At 32.8% G+C, this 17,078-nt stretch overlaps 1 protein-coding gene across 4 annotated transcripts in view; it reads right to left on the bottom strand.

Moving 5' to 3' along the window:
• Nucleotides 1-684: 684 nt before the first annotated feature.
• Nucleotides 685-17,078, bottom strand: part of LOC125678348 (AKT-interacting protein-like) — a 20,876-nt gene continuing 4,482 nt past the window's right edge. The window contains exons 1-10 of one of the 4 annotated variants that reach the window (XM_048916768.2): nt 14,965-15,200; nt 13,329-13,429; nt 9,843-10,066; nt 9,377-9,441; nt 9,107-9,207; nt 8,776-8,864; nt 8,588-8,686; nt 5,317-5,424; nt 4,314-4,374; nt 685-2,002 (exon numbers count right to left, since the gene is read on the bottom strand). In XM_048916768.2, the coding sequence (XP_048772725.1) occupies nt 1,904-2,002; nt 4,314-4,374; nt 5,317-5,424; nt 8,588-8,686; nt 8,776-8,864; nt 9,107-9,207; nt 9,377-9,441; nt 9,843-10,066; nt 13,329-13,355 (873 nt within the window). In that variant the 5' untranslated portion in view covers nt 13,356-13,429; nt 14,965-15,200 and the 3' untranslated portion in view covers nt 685-1,903. Of the gene's footprint in view, nt 2,003-4,313; nt 4,375-5,316; nt 5,425-8,587; nt 8,687-8,775; nt 8,865-9,106; nt 9,208-9,376; nt 9,442-9,842; nt 10,067-10,230; nt 10,480-13,328; nt 13,430-14,266; nt 14,632-14,964; nt 15,201-17,078 lie in introns of those variants that run through there. The other 3 variants (XM_048916786.2, XM_048916777.2, XM_048916805.2) reach the window with 3 other exon arrangements.

Raw genomic sequence — 17,078 nt, 5'->3', positions numbered from 1 at the left:
TTTTTTCAATAGCTTTACACAACAATTTACACTTCCCAACGTTTTTTTTTTGGTGCAATAAACCCTTGCCGTTTCACTTTTCAGTGACATTTCAACTTAGCATGTATATGTTAATTCAATGAATAAATATTTATCTTGTCTATATTTATATGGGAATATAACACAATCAAAAGATGGAGTAATTTGTATAATCAGCAAAGCTAGACATTTATTAATCATCATTCATTTTGATTATCTAGGTCAAATGAATCCTTTTCCTGGCTGTCCTGTCAAAGTCAAGTTTGTTTTTCCATACTTGGCGATTCAGTGGATTGATCCTATCCAATCCTGTAGACTCTAGGTCTCGTTTTATTATCTTATCCCATGTCAGCTTTGGTCTACCTCAAGCTCGATATCCTGCGACATTCAATGTACAAACCTGTGATATCCGACCTGTACTGCGCTCAACATCGCCAAGCCATCTCAGCCTACATGTCTGGATAACATCAGTAATGTTTCTGATGTTAAGCTGAGCAATAAGAGACTCAAAGGTGACGTTCACTTCAGGATTGACAAGGCAGATAAATCTTATCGTGGCTTTGTCGTTGCATATTAGTTTCCTTAGAGTGGCAGCTGTTAATGGTCATGTTTCAGAACCATATACATGTAACAACACGTTCCTTAAATAATCATACTTGTCCTATATCCAAATTTAAATTTCATTTTATTTGATGCTCTATGTTCTCAAATATATAACATGATAAGAAATAAAATGATAGTATTGTCTATCAACTACATAGTAATGTTGTCCATAAAAACAAGAAATCGTAAATCTTTCATCAAATGATATGTTTAAGAAAGTAAATTCCACATTATATAAAATAGAGATGCACAACATTCAAAACACCAGTTGGTAATGAGAGAAATAAATATCTAGGTAACAATATCTAATTCATTGAAAAAAATGCTGTAGTAAAATTATCAACAACCACACATTAAGAAAAGACCATTGAAAGAAAAAAGTCTTTATCTGAATACATGTACATGCACTTTGAATTCTGATAAAAAGCTGTCAGAATTTTTCAAACTTCATGAATTCCAGAATAAGATATATTCCACACAGAGAATACCACATAGTGGTGAAGAAGACTACTTTTTGTATCCCTACAAAAGGATGTTACATTCAATAGATGATCTTGTTGATGACAGACAAAGAAAACAGTGACAGTACAGACATAAATTAAATCTACAGTTCGATGGATTCACAATCCTGACAGCATTTGTTGTTGTTTTAAGCATATAATTGAAAATATTACAGCTGAGTATTGCACTCCAGTTTTCCCCGGTAAAACCTACACCTCACAGGTCTTTCAGATACATAGTATATAATTCACATCAAAATGAAAATGTTCAGCTGCTAAGTGTTGTTCTACACATGTCAATTTCAATTTACAAGTAACATTAACATGTCTATCATAAAATGGTTTTACAACCTCCAAAATATGTATTTTCTTTGTATTTAAAATGTTACTACATGTACATGTATTCAATTCGAGTTCTCATATTAATCACCAGCAAATCACTCCCCAGTTTAGAATGAAATGTAACAAGGAAATCTGACAAGTTTTCCATAATATGTACAAGTAAAATTAACAATGTGCAAATACAGACACTGCATGCATAGATTTCATCATGGTCAATGTGCTATATAATATCAAATGTTTATAATCACTGTATTGAAATGTCGTCCTTAAACTTGATCTCATACAAATACACATGCATACAAAATGAGCACCATTTAAAAAAAAAATTTGTTTGTCTGAACCATCCCAAAGTTTGAATTTCTGCATGATTACAAAGCACACAGTCATGTGTGTGTACACTTGGCCTTCTCTATGAGAAGGAACATGGAACAGGATTGTAATCATGCTAATGCAGAATCTTCTCGGGCAAAAATCTGAACACTTCCGGGTTTCATCCATGAAAGGCCTGGTTTGACACCACCGAGTTCACTTTGACTGACCTATGAAAAAGACAATAAATAGATACAATTAGCATTGTGCTTAAAAATATCTTACTGCTGATTTTAACACTGACTTGATTGTTTCCCCCATCTAAAACAATTTTGTCAAAAACTGTTCTTAACCATAATGAATAATGTAAATAAGGTACATGTATTTCAAGTAAAAGCTGTTGTTATTTACAACAGATTCAAACAACAAAAGAATTACTCTACTACATCAACCAAAAAAAAAAAAAAAAAAAAAATGCAAAGGATACTACTAGAAGTTGATTTACATTACAATAATATCTTTTATTTATACAGGATAGCACAAACTAACTAGTTCACATTGTGGTCATGAAAAACAAGTAATATACATGTATATATATATATATATATATATACAATATTTAATAGATATAGAAGTTAAGTTATATACATACTACATATGTACATTTACATCCTAACTTGAATCTGAACATGATGAATGAGATATAAAGATTATGATGGTAATCAGTTTGATAAGTGAAAATAAAATCTGGAGACTGGATATTGAAAAAAATAAATTACTGGAGAGTTCCTTGTCACAGTTCACAATTCCACAATCTTGAGATTTGAGCACAACATGCAACCTAAACCTCTCTGCAACCTCATGCAAGACATGTACCAGGGTTTCTCAATAAAAATTTTCCTTGGAGTGGATTTAACAGATATATTCAAAATGCACAAAATTTCACAGCAAATCCTCAAAAGGTAAGCAATCATATTCATAAATTAATCAAAGAAATTATAGGTATATAGAAATGCATTATGTATAAGTGTTAAGAATGGCAGCACAATTTAGTGTTTCTACCTACATATATGGCAAGAACTACTGTTAAATGAACATGAGAATGGTACAAATTATCTACAAGGTGCATACAATCGGTTAGTGTTGTTCTATACTTCTATACACATGATGAAGTACATACAGTTACAGAATAGACTAGATTATGTTTAATACACAATTTTTGAGTACCCCAATTTTTTCCCCTTTCTTGAACTCCTAGCTGCGGTGAGACGCAAAAAATGCATGTATTTTGTAAATATATGCAATAAGTTCAAAAGTTTATCATGACCTTCATATACTGAGTAATGGCAGATCACCAGCTCCTTCGCAATCCCCTGAACTGTGGGGAAACATAAATTCAGAAAGTTTATGAGAAATTCAGGATTAAATATCTCAGAAAAATCAAAATTCATGGTATTGATTTCTTTGATAAAAATATTCATAGTCAAAGTCAACATAAATACTGGTGACTATTGAAAACTTGAAGTTTAAGGGTTTTGATAAAACATTGAGAGATCAAGATTTGGAGAGATCATAGTTTGAGTCAATCCAAAACTAAAGCCCCAACAATTACGGTTTAACCAGATTGCAGATTTACAACAGCCTAAGACTGTTTTGACAGGAAATTGACTTGGTTTCAACAGCGCAGAACTTCATCTTACACAAATAAAAAGATTTTTGAAAATTCATGCACTTATTTGAAAATGTGCTTTTCTATGCTAAAATAGATGTACCTGTAGGTCTTTACAAGACAAATTTCTCATAAATTTCAAAATCACTACCTACACAGAATACAATTGTGACAATTTGCAGTCGCTTTACAAGAAATACAGTTCTTATATATACATGTAACTAAGTTTCAGAGTCATTTTATACAAAACACAAACAAAACAAATTTAACAGTCTCTGTATGATTATATAAAACCAAAATAAAGCACTGATGTAGGATTAAAACTGATCAATTAAACGATTAATTATTCATCCCCCCCACCCCCCAAAACAAGTGTAAATAATATATCACCTATGTAAACACCTAAAAGATCACCCCAGTATTCACCGTTATCCAGGTAAGGTCAAAATCAGAAATAGTTATATACATTATTGGTTGGTGTTTACATGCTACCACCACTCCGAAAGCTCGAGAGTGAAAAACAATGAAATAAATTTAACTCTGACAACTTTGAGAGATTGAAAGTTCAAGAGAACGAGAGTAAATTTGCTTAGTTATCTGCAGAAGGAAAAAATACCCCCAAAAACTGGGAGTTTGATATAACTTCGAGAGATACACTCTGTACCCACTTGGACCCAAGTGTTGAAGGGAGCACTAAATAATCCTACAATACAGTAGGACCCAAGTGTTGAAGGGAGCACTAAATAATCCTAAAATACAGTAGAGCTGGTAACTCACAAATTGTGTATTCTAATTACAAGAACCAAGTATTAAGTAAAGAAAAAGGGTGTTAACAAACCACACACCAAGCCAAGATTACCTGTGCAATTTACCTGCATACTCATCATCTGCTTTCGCACTTCTTCATGAGAACTATCATCAAGAGGGGTGAACCTTCAAGATTATGTATGGATGTTACTCAGAATTATGTCATTAACAGTATCAGTACTTACCCATCACCCAGAAATCATGTAACATTCTCAACCATCAAAATCCAAAATACTATTACAGCATCAATGTATATCAAGTGACTTTAGCATTCAGAATATTTGCCAGACCTTTTTCTCAGTGCATTAATTGGGTTTTTTTGTGTGGAGAATATTCATTTTATAACATCATGATTGCTAAAATTTCAAATAAAATTCTACAGAAATTTTGGTGTTTTTATTTTTGAATTTTTTCTTGATCCATCAAAAAATCCAACATTTTTCAGTATGATAAAATTACTCAATTTGCCCTATAATTACAAGATATAAGTTACAACACGTATGAAAAGTTACATTAATACTAAAGTTAGTGTTGTGAAATTGGATAAAAATCTCATATTGAAATAATCCATTGTAGGAATCTACAAAATTTTAATTACTGCTCGATTTATTTCACATTGAATTTACAATGAAGTCTATGGGAAGAACATATTTTATTTTAAAAAATCTAAAATAAATTTACATTTTCAAACAAACCTCATGGTAAAAGGTTACATAGACTTTCTCTTTATAAAAAGATGAAAGAATATTAGTAATATGTGACCGGTCAACAGGCGATGCTTACTCCTTCTAGGCACCTGATCCCGTTTCTGGTGTGTCCAGGGGTCCGTGTTTGCCCAACTATCTATTTTGTATTGGTTATAGGAGTTATGAAATTGATCACTGTTCATTTTCTTCACCTTTCATTAATGATAATATTATCTGTTTAAAAGTCTGAGTTTTGCATTACAAAAAAAAAATCCCTTGTCTGTTTTTACGAAATAAAAAGAAAACAAAACTCTGCCCTCCCTTATCCATTTTTTGACAAATTTGGCCCGAGAACCAAGTACCTTTACTGCTTTACATGTACCTCAGTATATGTGGATCATCTGATTTGACTGGCTCTTGTATTTTCTCTTTACTCGTATTCACCGTCTTTAGAACTTCTTTTCGGAAAGCTTCTGGCTCATTGTCATACCTTTAGGATGCAATTACATATACACGTTATTTACAATACTTTCTATATGTACCATATACATGTAATTGCACATTTTGGAACAGGGGAGAGGATATGCGAGATGAACTTCCAACAAAAATGATGCCATAAGGAGTATAGGAGTGATACCAGCCATTTTGGTTCTGGAATTCAAATATTCTCTTATTTCCATGTTGAAAAGTGAAAAATGAAAACAAAAATAATTTTTTTTGTTACTGAAACTGATTTCTAATTTGGAATACTGGTATGACATCACAAAGTTGGAAATTTTTTACACTTTCACATTTTCTTAAAAATTTACCAATCATATGCATCATAAAAATATGCAGTTACACAAACACAGATGGTGGTATAGTCGTCATCAAACATCAAATGTTATCTATCATGATTAAACTACAGTAATTAATTGTTCATCCAATTATTTGAACCATGTTTTACCAGAGGGATGGCTTGGACAGCAGCTCCTAGTTAAAAATAGCTTGGGCAGGGAGCATCTCATATATATCATTTTTCCCCCTCTTATATATTTAATTCTTGTGTGGTGAAAATCCAATCACCATGCCGAAAATACAAAGAAAGACAAAAATAAACTTTGAAAAAATTATTTTCTTATTCAATGGATTTAAGATATTTAATGTGTAACAATCATATTTCATATCTAATAGATGTATGATAGGATTTTGTAGACATGGTATCATTTTGAAGAGTTTCTCAAATTAAAATAATCCATCGTAGTAATTCACAAAATTTGAATTAATGCCTGATTTATTTCACATTAAATTTACATTGAAGTCTATGGGAAAAACAGTTTTTATTTTTAAAAATTCAAAAGAAATTATATTTTCAATCAAATCTTTTACGTAAAAGGTTACATAAACTTTCTCTTTATAAAAATATGAAATAATATTAATGATTCACTGCATTCAAAATTGTTCAATCTCCTTTTGTTATACCTTGAATAACTTAAAGGCATAGGGTCTAAGATATTGGTGAAATTTTGTATGTTCCAAAAAGATGGCGAAATTTAAGATCATAACTAGAAAATCACACAAAGTTCTTCAGAATGTTCACAAACACATTGGATACGATAGTAATTACAAAATAATTCCCTGTTCTCATTTGCCTAAACTGGTATCCTGTTGACTTCGCATCTCTTATGTTTGTGTGTAGCCACCAATCAGTGGGGTACCAGTTTAATATATTGTCCTCCAGACAAAAATTTTATAAAGGGCTAAAACGTCAAAATGAATTCAATTTCAAAGCGATGCAGCTTTAGATAACTCATAATTAATACTACAAATTTGTTTTTTTTGGAGCTTTTTTTGCAAAATATTGTGATGTCATTTTTGAGATAAAAGATAGACCCTATGCCTTTAACATGAGGTAATCTGTAAAGATTGCATTTGACATTCAGAAAATATATACCACAAAGAAACAATTCTTCCTAGAAAATAAGTATTAAGTTCATGGACAATCTGATAAAATATTCAGTCTGACCTTATAAGAGAGTCAATGTTAAATTCCTGAAAAAAAGTAATTGACTTACATGTGGTTGACTTATATGTGAGTATGTAAGGCATCACATATGTTTAGGGCTGTTCCAGAAATGATCAAATGGGGGGGGGGTCGGGCGGCAAATGATATTTTTTTGTGTGGGTGGTCGTATTTTTTCATATTTTAATTGGTCCGTGGTGGGATTGTTAATAAAATATTTATTATGGGTAGTGGGTAGTTTCTATTGTTTTATTTTGTGCTACGTGGGTGTTGAGTTTTCAGAATATTTTTATTGTCGCTCTTGTCGTGTTGGTTACAAAACGTCGGAGGGAAAATTGAAAACGTGCTTTCGAAATTCTGCTTTCGAAATCGAAAGTAACATAGAACTATTCGAGTTGTCGCTCTTTGCAGCGCATAACTTTCCATTACGGCACTCTTCAAATTAGAGGCGCGTTTAATAGGGTCCCTTTGGACGTGATGGCGGCGAACTCTGTTCTGTAGATTATTACAGTTTACAGTGCATCGATTTTGGGAATATTTTGAAACCAATAGGTATTCCGTTTACTAATAAAAATAGGCAAACCTTAGTTGATTTATACGAGGGTACCGATGCGTTATATTTATCAGTCGGTGTGATGGTGATATAGAGGCCTCCGGGCGCGGGCTCCATTAGAACAGGTTGGGAACACTTCCCCTATAGCGAGATATTCTCGCTAAAACGCGATTATCCCTCTCTAGCGAGAATAAATATATCGCGTACAACAGAGAAAAACACTCGCGGAGTACATCTTTTCGTGATTCACGTGAAAAGAAGAAAAAGTGCTAAAATGCCTGATACTTCTGCAAATATATGAATCAAAACAAAAACACTCACAATGTGTATTGGATTTCAGACTGCTTCCCTCTTACGCAGCAACTTTGGTATGCAATTTCATTACTATGTTGTCAATTTCATAGAAACAATTCGCATCATGTTGAGTGCGTGTCACACTTATTCAGCGTTGCACGGGATTTGCCATTATTTTCAATAAAGACGCCAAAACACCTGTTTATGGTAATGTTTATTTCTCGCTAAAGAGGGATAATCGCGTTTTAGCGAGAATATCTCGCTACAGGGGAAGTGTTCCCAACCTGTTAGAAGACGAATGATTCGTGGAAAAACATATCCATACCCATTTCATGATAATAGCATCGTTTGGACTCCCAATCTTTCCAACATTCCCGCCATAGATGCCTTTGCTTGTTGATGTGACATTGTTTCTTCAGAACTACTGTGATACAATGTCGCACAGGCATTACCGCGTCATTGACTAGAATGTTTGTCCCGAAAACGTCGCGAGATTTGTACCGTTTTCATTTTTAAAAATATTTTTGTGGTGGGTCTGGTTAGTTTTATTTTTTTATTAGATGGGTCATTGTAAAATGAGTTTATTAATTTGATGGGTCATGGGGTAATTTTTTTTTTTTTTTTATGGGTGCTTGGTATATACAAAAGGTGCCTCCCCCCCCCCCCCCCCCCCCCATGTATTTATTTCTGGAATAGCCCTTACTTCATTGTATATTTTGGATCCATTATCTAAAACTTCTATTTATGCCAAACATTTGTAGTTATCTTACACACTGAGAATACTTATATATATTCTATACATACAATGCAGCTGCTTCTTTATTCCATGGAAGTTTGGTATCAATTTTGTAGAAAATTCTCCGAGCATACATCAACACCTGCCAAATATGGTTTGTGCTTTTTCTAAAAGTAAACAAGAAATTCTGGGTAAAATTAATGCTGAGCATTTGCTCACGGCACTGGATAAGGTTTAACTTTAGAACAAAAGTTACCTCCACTTGGGAAACGCTCTCTTTACATCTAATTCCCCTGTTGTTGAATCCACTAAAGGATGAAAGACCGGAAAGGTAAAGACTAGACTCTGCAATAACAAAAACATTTTACTTTAACTTGTTTCAATACAGGTACAAGGGTCTAAAAAATATGATGTGATTTATAAGCTCTTTAAACATATATTTGAAATGACAATATGAAAGTCCATTCACAGTAGGCTGGCAAATATATATTACAGACTACCCCCCCCCCCCCCCCCCCCCCCCCCAAGAACCTCGAGGGTAAACTATCTATGTTGGTTGTTGTCAAGCCTGATGATGTCGCACTTACTGGACAATCTCCATCAGGGAAATTTTCAGGAATGGTAAGAATAAATCTAAAAACTCCCTCTTGATACATTCCCTGTCTGATGAACAACACACCATGCCAAACTGAAAGGCCATAGAAAACATATTACAGATATGTAAAAACAAAATATCACATCACAGATAGATACATGTAAGTGGCTAGAATAGTACCTCTTTACAGATCATAAGCCTATTTTACAGTAACTTGGCACAATATTTCTGAAAGTGTTGTAACTTGTAATCTTCAACTTACTCAGTGGTGTCAGAGCAGAGGGAATCACGTAACAGCCAGGGCACTTGTGGGTCATTAATAAGTTACTGTAAGAAAGAATGGGGTAAAAGTAACATCAGAAAAGAGATGTGCAAAATGTTGTATAATGATGGGAAAATTAATGTCTGTCAGAAATACCGCAAATTCCAAAATATATGCGAGGAATTTATTATTGCGTAATTTCACTAGAAACATCACTCGAGGTAAATTATTTCTCGCTTTTATTTTCATATTGATAAAATACATGCAAAAACACTTGATCCACAGAACACTCATAAATTTATTTTCTCGCTATTTGACATCCATGAGTCATTTCGCGATAATAAGTACTCGCGTAAAATAAGGAATCTACAGTATACAGTGACTTTATATCCTGATGGCAATAATCAATTTGTGTACTGAATTTCTATATCTGTGCAATGTTTAAAAGTTAAAGACTAGTACTTACTATTCAGCCATGAGTTTGTACTCTGTAAACAGCTGTCCATGTCCGTTTGATCCCGTCCTGGGTGAAACGTTTTGTCGCTGCTTGATTTCAGATGCCATGGCAAGTTGTGTATCAGGACTGGGTATTGGTGGTAATTGTCGACGCCCTTCTTTTGCAACAGGCGTGTGAGCAAAAGGCTGTTCTTTCACAGTGCAACTATCATCAGATTTGGAGGAAGATGATGCCTGCAAGCCATTTGAAAATACATTATTTTTTGCTTTATTTTTGCACATGCAAGAGAATTTTATCATATCAAAAAATATACATGTGTGCCTATACACACTACATCCTTAATATAACAGTGCCCAGTAACTGCAGCTACTTGCACCCCATATGTTATACACCATACCACTAGTTGTGGCTTGATAGGTCTAACAGCCACAGATTTCTTGATGATGGAGGTCCGAGTCCACATGATGTTCATCATTATTTTGTCACCTACTCCATGGACCCGCCACGAGAGGGACTTTCCATCTTGTAGGGCACTGTTCACTGCCTCAATAAGAGTCAGTGGTATGTTATCCATTTAATGTGCTCTTCACTAACACTTATATTAACTCAGAATCCCCGATTTTTAAACACTAAAATCATATGCTACATGTGTAAATCCCACTAATATTCCACTAGATTTTCCTCCATGAAATAAAGCAGTTTTCTCTGAAGTCAATGTTTTTATCTTCTCTGTCAATGCTTCGTTAATTAAATCATTTTCCAAGACACAATTTAATTAAACACTGTCAAGTAATCACACTCCCTCCTAGCCCTTGTTAGTAATTTAAAAATGAAAATTTCACTAAAGCACATCTAACAGCAACTTCTGGACATTCCGTTTCAGATTCAGTAACTAATATGAATTGTTTTCGGTGTATTTAGTACGAGCAGTTCCAGGACTAAAGTGATCTAGTAAGTAACAGACAAATCCACTAGCTGTCTAGGCATGCTTACTTTGTTATTGTGAGGAAGTGATCAGAAAACAAAAGTTTAACTTGTCTTGTTTTTCAATCTCAGGTGACGTGTGTTTCAAAAGCTAAATGCTGACAGTATTTTCATGCTCGTTACACCTATTGTCTATTTTTTAAAATACAAATTAGAAATTAAGTTGGCTTAGTAATTATGAGATCTAAAAAAAAAAAAGTTTACATGGTCTATATTCATGAATTGTATTTACTTATAGTCTCAAGTTTTCAACAAGATATATATATAATATGCAAATTGGAGGCATGTAGTTTAATTCACACGACATATGTTCATTATCCATGTTTGACTTCATGTCTGCCATGGGTGATTTTAGTACAACAAATATACAGGTCATTCTATTTTTGGACGTACATGAATCCGTGATTCCACAGTAACTGGACTATGAACTATGCTGGTAAAAAAATGTAAATGTACATCAGTTGGCAAATGTTTATACAGAGACAAAATCTACAAACACAAAATTTCCAAACACTTCCATTAACGGTCTTTTGCAGAATTAACATGATCGCTCACTATCACAGTCGGTTCAAATAACTCTCATTACAATTACGTAATAAACAGTGCTTATTTTTTGTTGTACATGTATTCATAATTTTGATCCCTGCATCATTTATTCTTGATACATATATTTAATGTGACTAAAGCTTGAGGATTCCGATATTATACTCATACATTACTACTACATGTTATATATATCCTATTAATATTTCAATGAATGCTGGACATTTATAATCATTAGTAGAGATCTGATACATGTACCTGTATGTAGGACATTTATAATCATTAGTAGAGATCTGATATATGTACCTGTATGTATAGACTTAATGGACAAGTAGTGTAGATGAGTTCCAATCACACACATGGGTTCTCAAGCAGTAAACATGCTGTTGTTTCTTTATATCTTGCAGACACATACAGTTTATCTGTTATATTTATCACAAAAAGGATCATTACACCTTATTTAAATTACTAGTACTGGGGGATTCAGAATGAAAGTTCCTGAATTCAAAGGTGGACCTTGCTCAAACTGACATTGATTGTATCTATCTCTCAGTTTTACAAATCGGTAAATCCTTTACAAAAACTCAACAGTGGATATCTGGGTGTCCAACATTTCTACCTAACTGACTGAGACTTTTCCTTGCAAAGCAGCTATCCTTGTACATATGTACAGCTAACCATTTTGAATTAAATTAATTAAACTTTACCTATGATACAAACCTTAATATCCATCATTGAACATCCTACTCATCTTCATGTAACTTTGAAAATTCCAACATCACTTAATTACAGTAAATTATATCATCTCGGTCTAATGAAGAACCACATATACAAATGTAATATTGCTGTTTTTCAAAGAAAGTAAATTTCCATTAAAACAAACTTCAACAGATTCCACCACTGATAAAAGCCCCACATGGGATGAAAGGGTATAGACCTATATGTATGAATAAGAAATGGTTAGTGTCAATATTTACTTTCTGCAATATTGCTCCAAGCAGGTATGTCAAAGAGAACCATTTATTTGCTTACAAGTTTGCATACAAAGTAGAAATGATCTAGTACAATCCACACTGTCGACAGCTGAGTAAAGGTAAATTTGTTAATATTGGTGTATTGTATAAAAATGAACCACTATACATATCCCTATTTCTCTATTAAACTATTTACTTAAAAACAGTATGTGACAATGAAATTGCACATATTCTACCTTTACAGTAATGTTTGATTAACTGCACAACATCATTTACAGTTCAGAATTAGAACTGAAGAATTCTAAGAATTGTTCAAATATTACTACATCTTCAACTTCTCAACATCCACGTTCACATATTACACAACAGAAAAACTAGAAAAATTATAATCTCATGAATTAACCATAGAGCTAAAAAAAAATCAATATCAAATAATTGAAAACTTCCATCAATATCCAGGACAATGTGGATACTTGGAAATATTTAATATGCAGATAAACCATCTATCTGGATACAGTGTACACAGGACTCTCAAATGAAATTGATTGATTCGATCCCTCTACTGAAATCAAAAAAAGTTTCTAACTGGTAGTTCTGCAAAATGCACACAAACACAGGTTTTCTTCTTTAAAAAAAAATCAAACATGGCAATTAATGCTACATGTACATGTATTTACACAGAAAATACCGAAAAAATGTACCTTACTTAGCATCTGTTCCACAAGTGTTAACATTGGACTATGGAATATCATTTGTATGTGTGGGGGCAATTTTCCTTGATGGCTAAGATTTTATATTTTAATAGGGTTGTAATTTCATGGATATAGTTTACATATTCATAAATTTTGATATTTTATGGTTTGAAATTCGTTAAGCAGGAGTATGAACGAAATCCACGAAAACTAAGCCTACACAAAATTCAATGATTTGACAGTTAGCCATGCAATGCAAAATGACCTAATGATCATATACCTGTAATTAATACATGTCTTACCTGATCAGGTGAGGTACTCTGTGACATAACAGCATACTACAGACCACGACATGAGGATTGTGTGCTCAGTTCTGTGGCATTCAAGGCATCTCTCTCAAATACTGAAAATAGACCAAATTAGAAATTTATACTTGTCAATGGGCGGAGTTCCAATTTTGTGAGTTGAAATACATAATGGTAAACAAAAAAATCCCACTAATATCCAGGAATAACACTGAAGTGTCAGATAGTACTTGTACTGATATGTAATTCCACTAAAGTCTTATATCCATGGACATGAATGTAAATACAGGGACAATCAGAACATACCCTGCAGACTTAATTCACCTGTAATTCATGGCTGAATAGGAAACAAGGCCTAATCTGCAAATCTCAGGCCTCCTTGTTCAAATATTCATAACAGAAAAAATAGTAGATATCCTAATGAAAATCACACAGGAGGAAACCTGATGTTTTACCTGAAGAAAACTACACAGCATCAAGGGCATCTCATCAAGGATTCACCACCATGTGGTTAATAATTTATAACGATAAACGAGAGAAACTTCCAGTTCTATCGATAAACTAACAAACTGTCCTAATAAACCAAATATTTCCCAATTTACAATGTCCATTGCACCATAAAATTGATTTCTGGAAAAGGGCAATGTATCTGATCAGTTTAGAACATGCACACCTGTGTCAGGAAGCAATGAAATTTACCAGTATTTCCTGCAGTCTGCATAGGCTGATTTTTCTCCAAAATTTTATATCAGTACCCGGAAACCAATCCAAGTGTAAAGTACCATTATTTAAATGATAAGGGTTAGCAACATCCTGTTCTTTTAATATATGTAGATTACAGCAATATCAATGATCAAAATACACCTCAGGAAAAAGTTAGCAATCTTCCATATCTAAAACCTCGAGACTAATCAAATTTTATGTCATTCTCTTACCTTAGGGCTTTACATCGTGACAGACCTACACACACATGGACAACCAAATTAAAACAATCTGCCTGCTTCTCTGTACAATAGGGTAATGACAAGACTGTCGAGTAATCAATCACCACACTGCCCACAGCTCAAACAAGGGACATAACTCTATCATTCCTTAATCTATCTTCATTTAGTTAATGTACTCCTTCAGCATTCCATGAATGACACGAGAGTTTGTAAATATTCCTATCCTGTATATATAACAGATAAAATGATTCAAAACACCTACATAGTATAAAACTGGTGAGTGAATATTCTGGTACTCCATTCACTTTTTGCACTTCCAATACAACAACAAAATAATGGTGCTTTTAATAACAACACAATGCATAATATGCAACCTGAAAATTACAGTAATGGAATTCATGTAGAATCCTTCATTTTACATTAAATTTTAAGGAAACATTCACTCAAGACCAAAGCAAAAGTGTATTGTTAATTGGCAAGTTACACCATCAAATTTACCAAAACTCTTGTGACAGACCTACATGTATACACAAAAATCTTCAACCTGGGATATGTATGGAAACAATGTCCTAACCAAATCAATGTCATCTATTCAAGATTCAAATAATATAGAGTAAAATATTTAACACATGTTATGATGTGTGTGGTTATTCAGAAAAACAAAACCTGGTATCTTTTTTAAACCTTACCAATAGCTATGTGGTAATGTTCCCTGTCCTTCCCATTGATAAATCTGTTTACAATATCAACCTCTGGGAACCTTGTCATTATCTTATTACATATTTCTCTTTATCTCCTTCACACTTTGCTAATCAAGCATGACACAAAAATGTCTCTGATCAGCAATACACACTGATAGGACAGCAGCCAGTTATACACACTGCCCTAACAATTCCTAATTACTCCCTCCAATACAGGCAATCCAAATCAGAGGCTTAAAGAAGGTGTATTATAGGATTTAAAGTCATAATCAACAAATCACTTTTAATATACCTGGTGGTGTAACCTGTTCAATTGTGCGGTAACATTGAGCCTTGTAAGTGGATAAGAAATCTATAATCTGGCATACCTCACTTACACTGTTGGGTCAAACTAGTGATCCGTCTACTTTAACAGATTTAAATTCCAAACTTTACACCACAATTAACACTGCCATTACTACCCAAAGTGCACTTAACTTCGACAACTTAAATCACACATACATGCCAGCAACATGTATTGTGCACACCTAAGTTAAATCAGTGCTGCACATTTTAGGATCATTGACGGCAAGTTTTACCCACCTTGTACATGTACTATTCAAAAACTACAATTGCATGGAAACCTCAATAGAAATACAGATTGTAGACTACTATTTTACATATTTTAAAAATAGTCTCCAATAGTGCAGGAAAATTTCATCCCCCATTTCATATTCATCCACTTTAGAGGACTCTACACGTCAAAATATTTATACAAAATGTGAGGGGGAATACAATTTTTTTTTTTTACAGTGCATTGGGCCAAAATAAAATTTCCCTGTATTTATCATCATACATGTAGTACATCACTTAATTATCATATATAATCACAAACAAGAACCTATATATAGCTATAAATTTACAAGTGTATAATCATCATTCCCATATAACTTGTATAAACTATAATCAATCTTATTTTGCTCCATGTGCACAAAATATAAACTGTATGATCACATTCAAATATATCATATTTTGTCAGCCTTATAGTCTAAAAACATTAAATGAAAATATGACCTTTAAAAATGAGGATTCATAATTTAATTCCAATGAGCATTAAAAGCACAACTCTGATTATTTTACTAGTATGTTCTTAATTAACATTCTAAATAATTAACATAGCTTAAATTCCAGTCATACTCTATATCACTGATGAATTAATTATCAAATATGATGTATGTCATTTATTAAATTTCATATTTATATCTTTTCTACAGTGTACTATAGATAAACCTTTGATGCATCTATATACATGATGCAGTCTATGTCTATGAGTATATATATATATATTTGACATATATATATATATATATATATATATATATATATATATATATATATATATAAAAGCACTAAAGTTCCAACAACACTCGATACCTCAAAGTGTCGGATCCACAACATGGATACAAGGTCAAATACAAAAAAATTATACAAAGCACTAAAATGACCAACGACACGAACAACGAGATTGACAATCTCGTTGTTCGTGTCGTTGGTCATTTTAGTGCTTTGTATATATATATATATATATATATATATATATATATATATATATATATATATATATATATATATAAAAGCACTAAAAGTGACCAACGACAGGAACAAAGGACGATAGAATATTTACATAGAAAAGTAAGGAAACTAAAACTACAACTATTAAATTTGACAATTCACTGTTGTTCATGTCGTTGGTCAATTTTAGTGCTTTTTATATCCTTTTTTATTTGACCTTGCATCTACTATTAGATCTGACACTTTGGATGTTGAGTATTGATGGATTTTAGTGATATATATATATAAATATTCACACTGCAATATGCAACAAACAAATACAATTACAAAATCTCTAAGTAAAGAATAACCATGAAAACAGTTTTGACACTATATGCATTATATACTAAGGAATGTTTGTCTAGTCATTTGAATTATGGGGGAGCAAGATCAACACATTTCAATGGACACATGTTGTAATTTCTGAATAGTCATCTTTGCTGATCATGCAGATTAGCTGATGCTTAAATTACACTTATAGTCCCTCTATAGCTCTTCATCATATACTGCAG

The sequence above is a fragment of the Ostrea edulis genome, chromosome 1 (genome assembly GCF_947568905.1).
Source record: "Ostrea edulis chromosome 1, xbOstEdul1.1, whole genome shotgun sequence".
Classification (NCBI taxonomy): Eukaryota; Metazoa; Mollusca; class Bivalvia; order Ostreida; family Ostreidae; genus Ostrea; species Ostrea edulis.
This window is presented reverse-complemented; position numbering and strand designations above follow the sequence as displayed.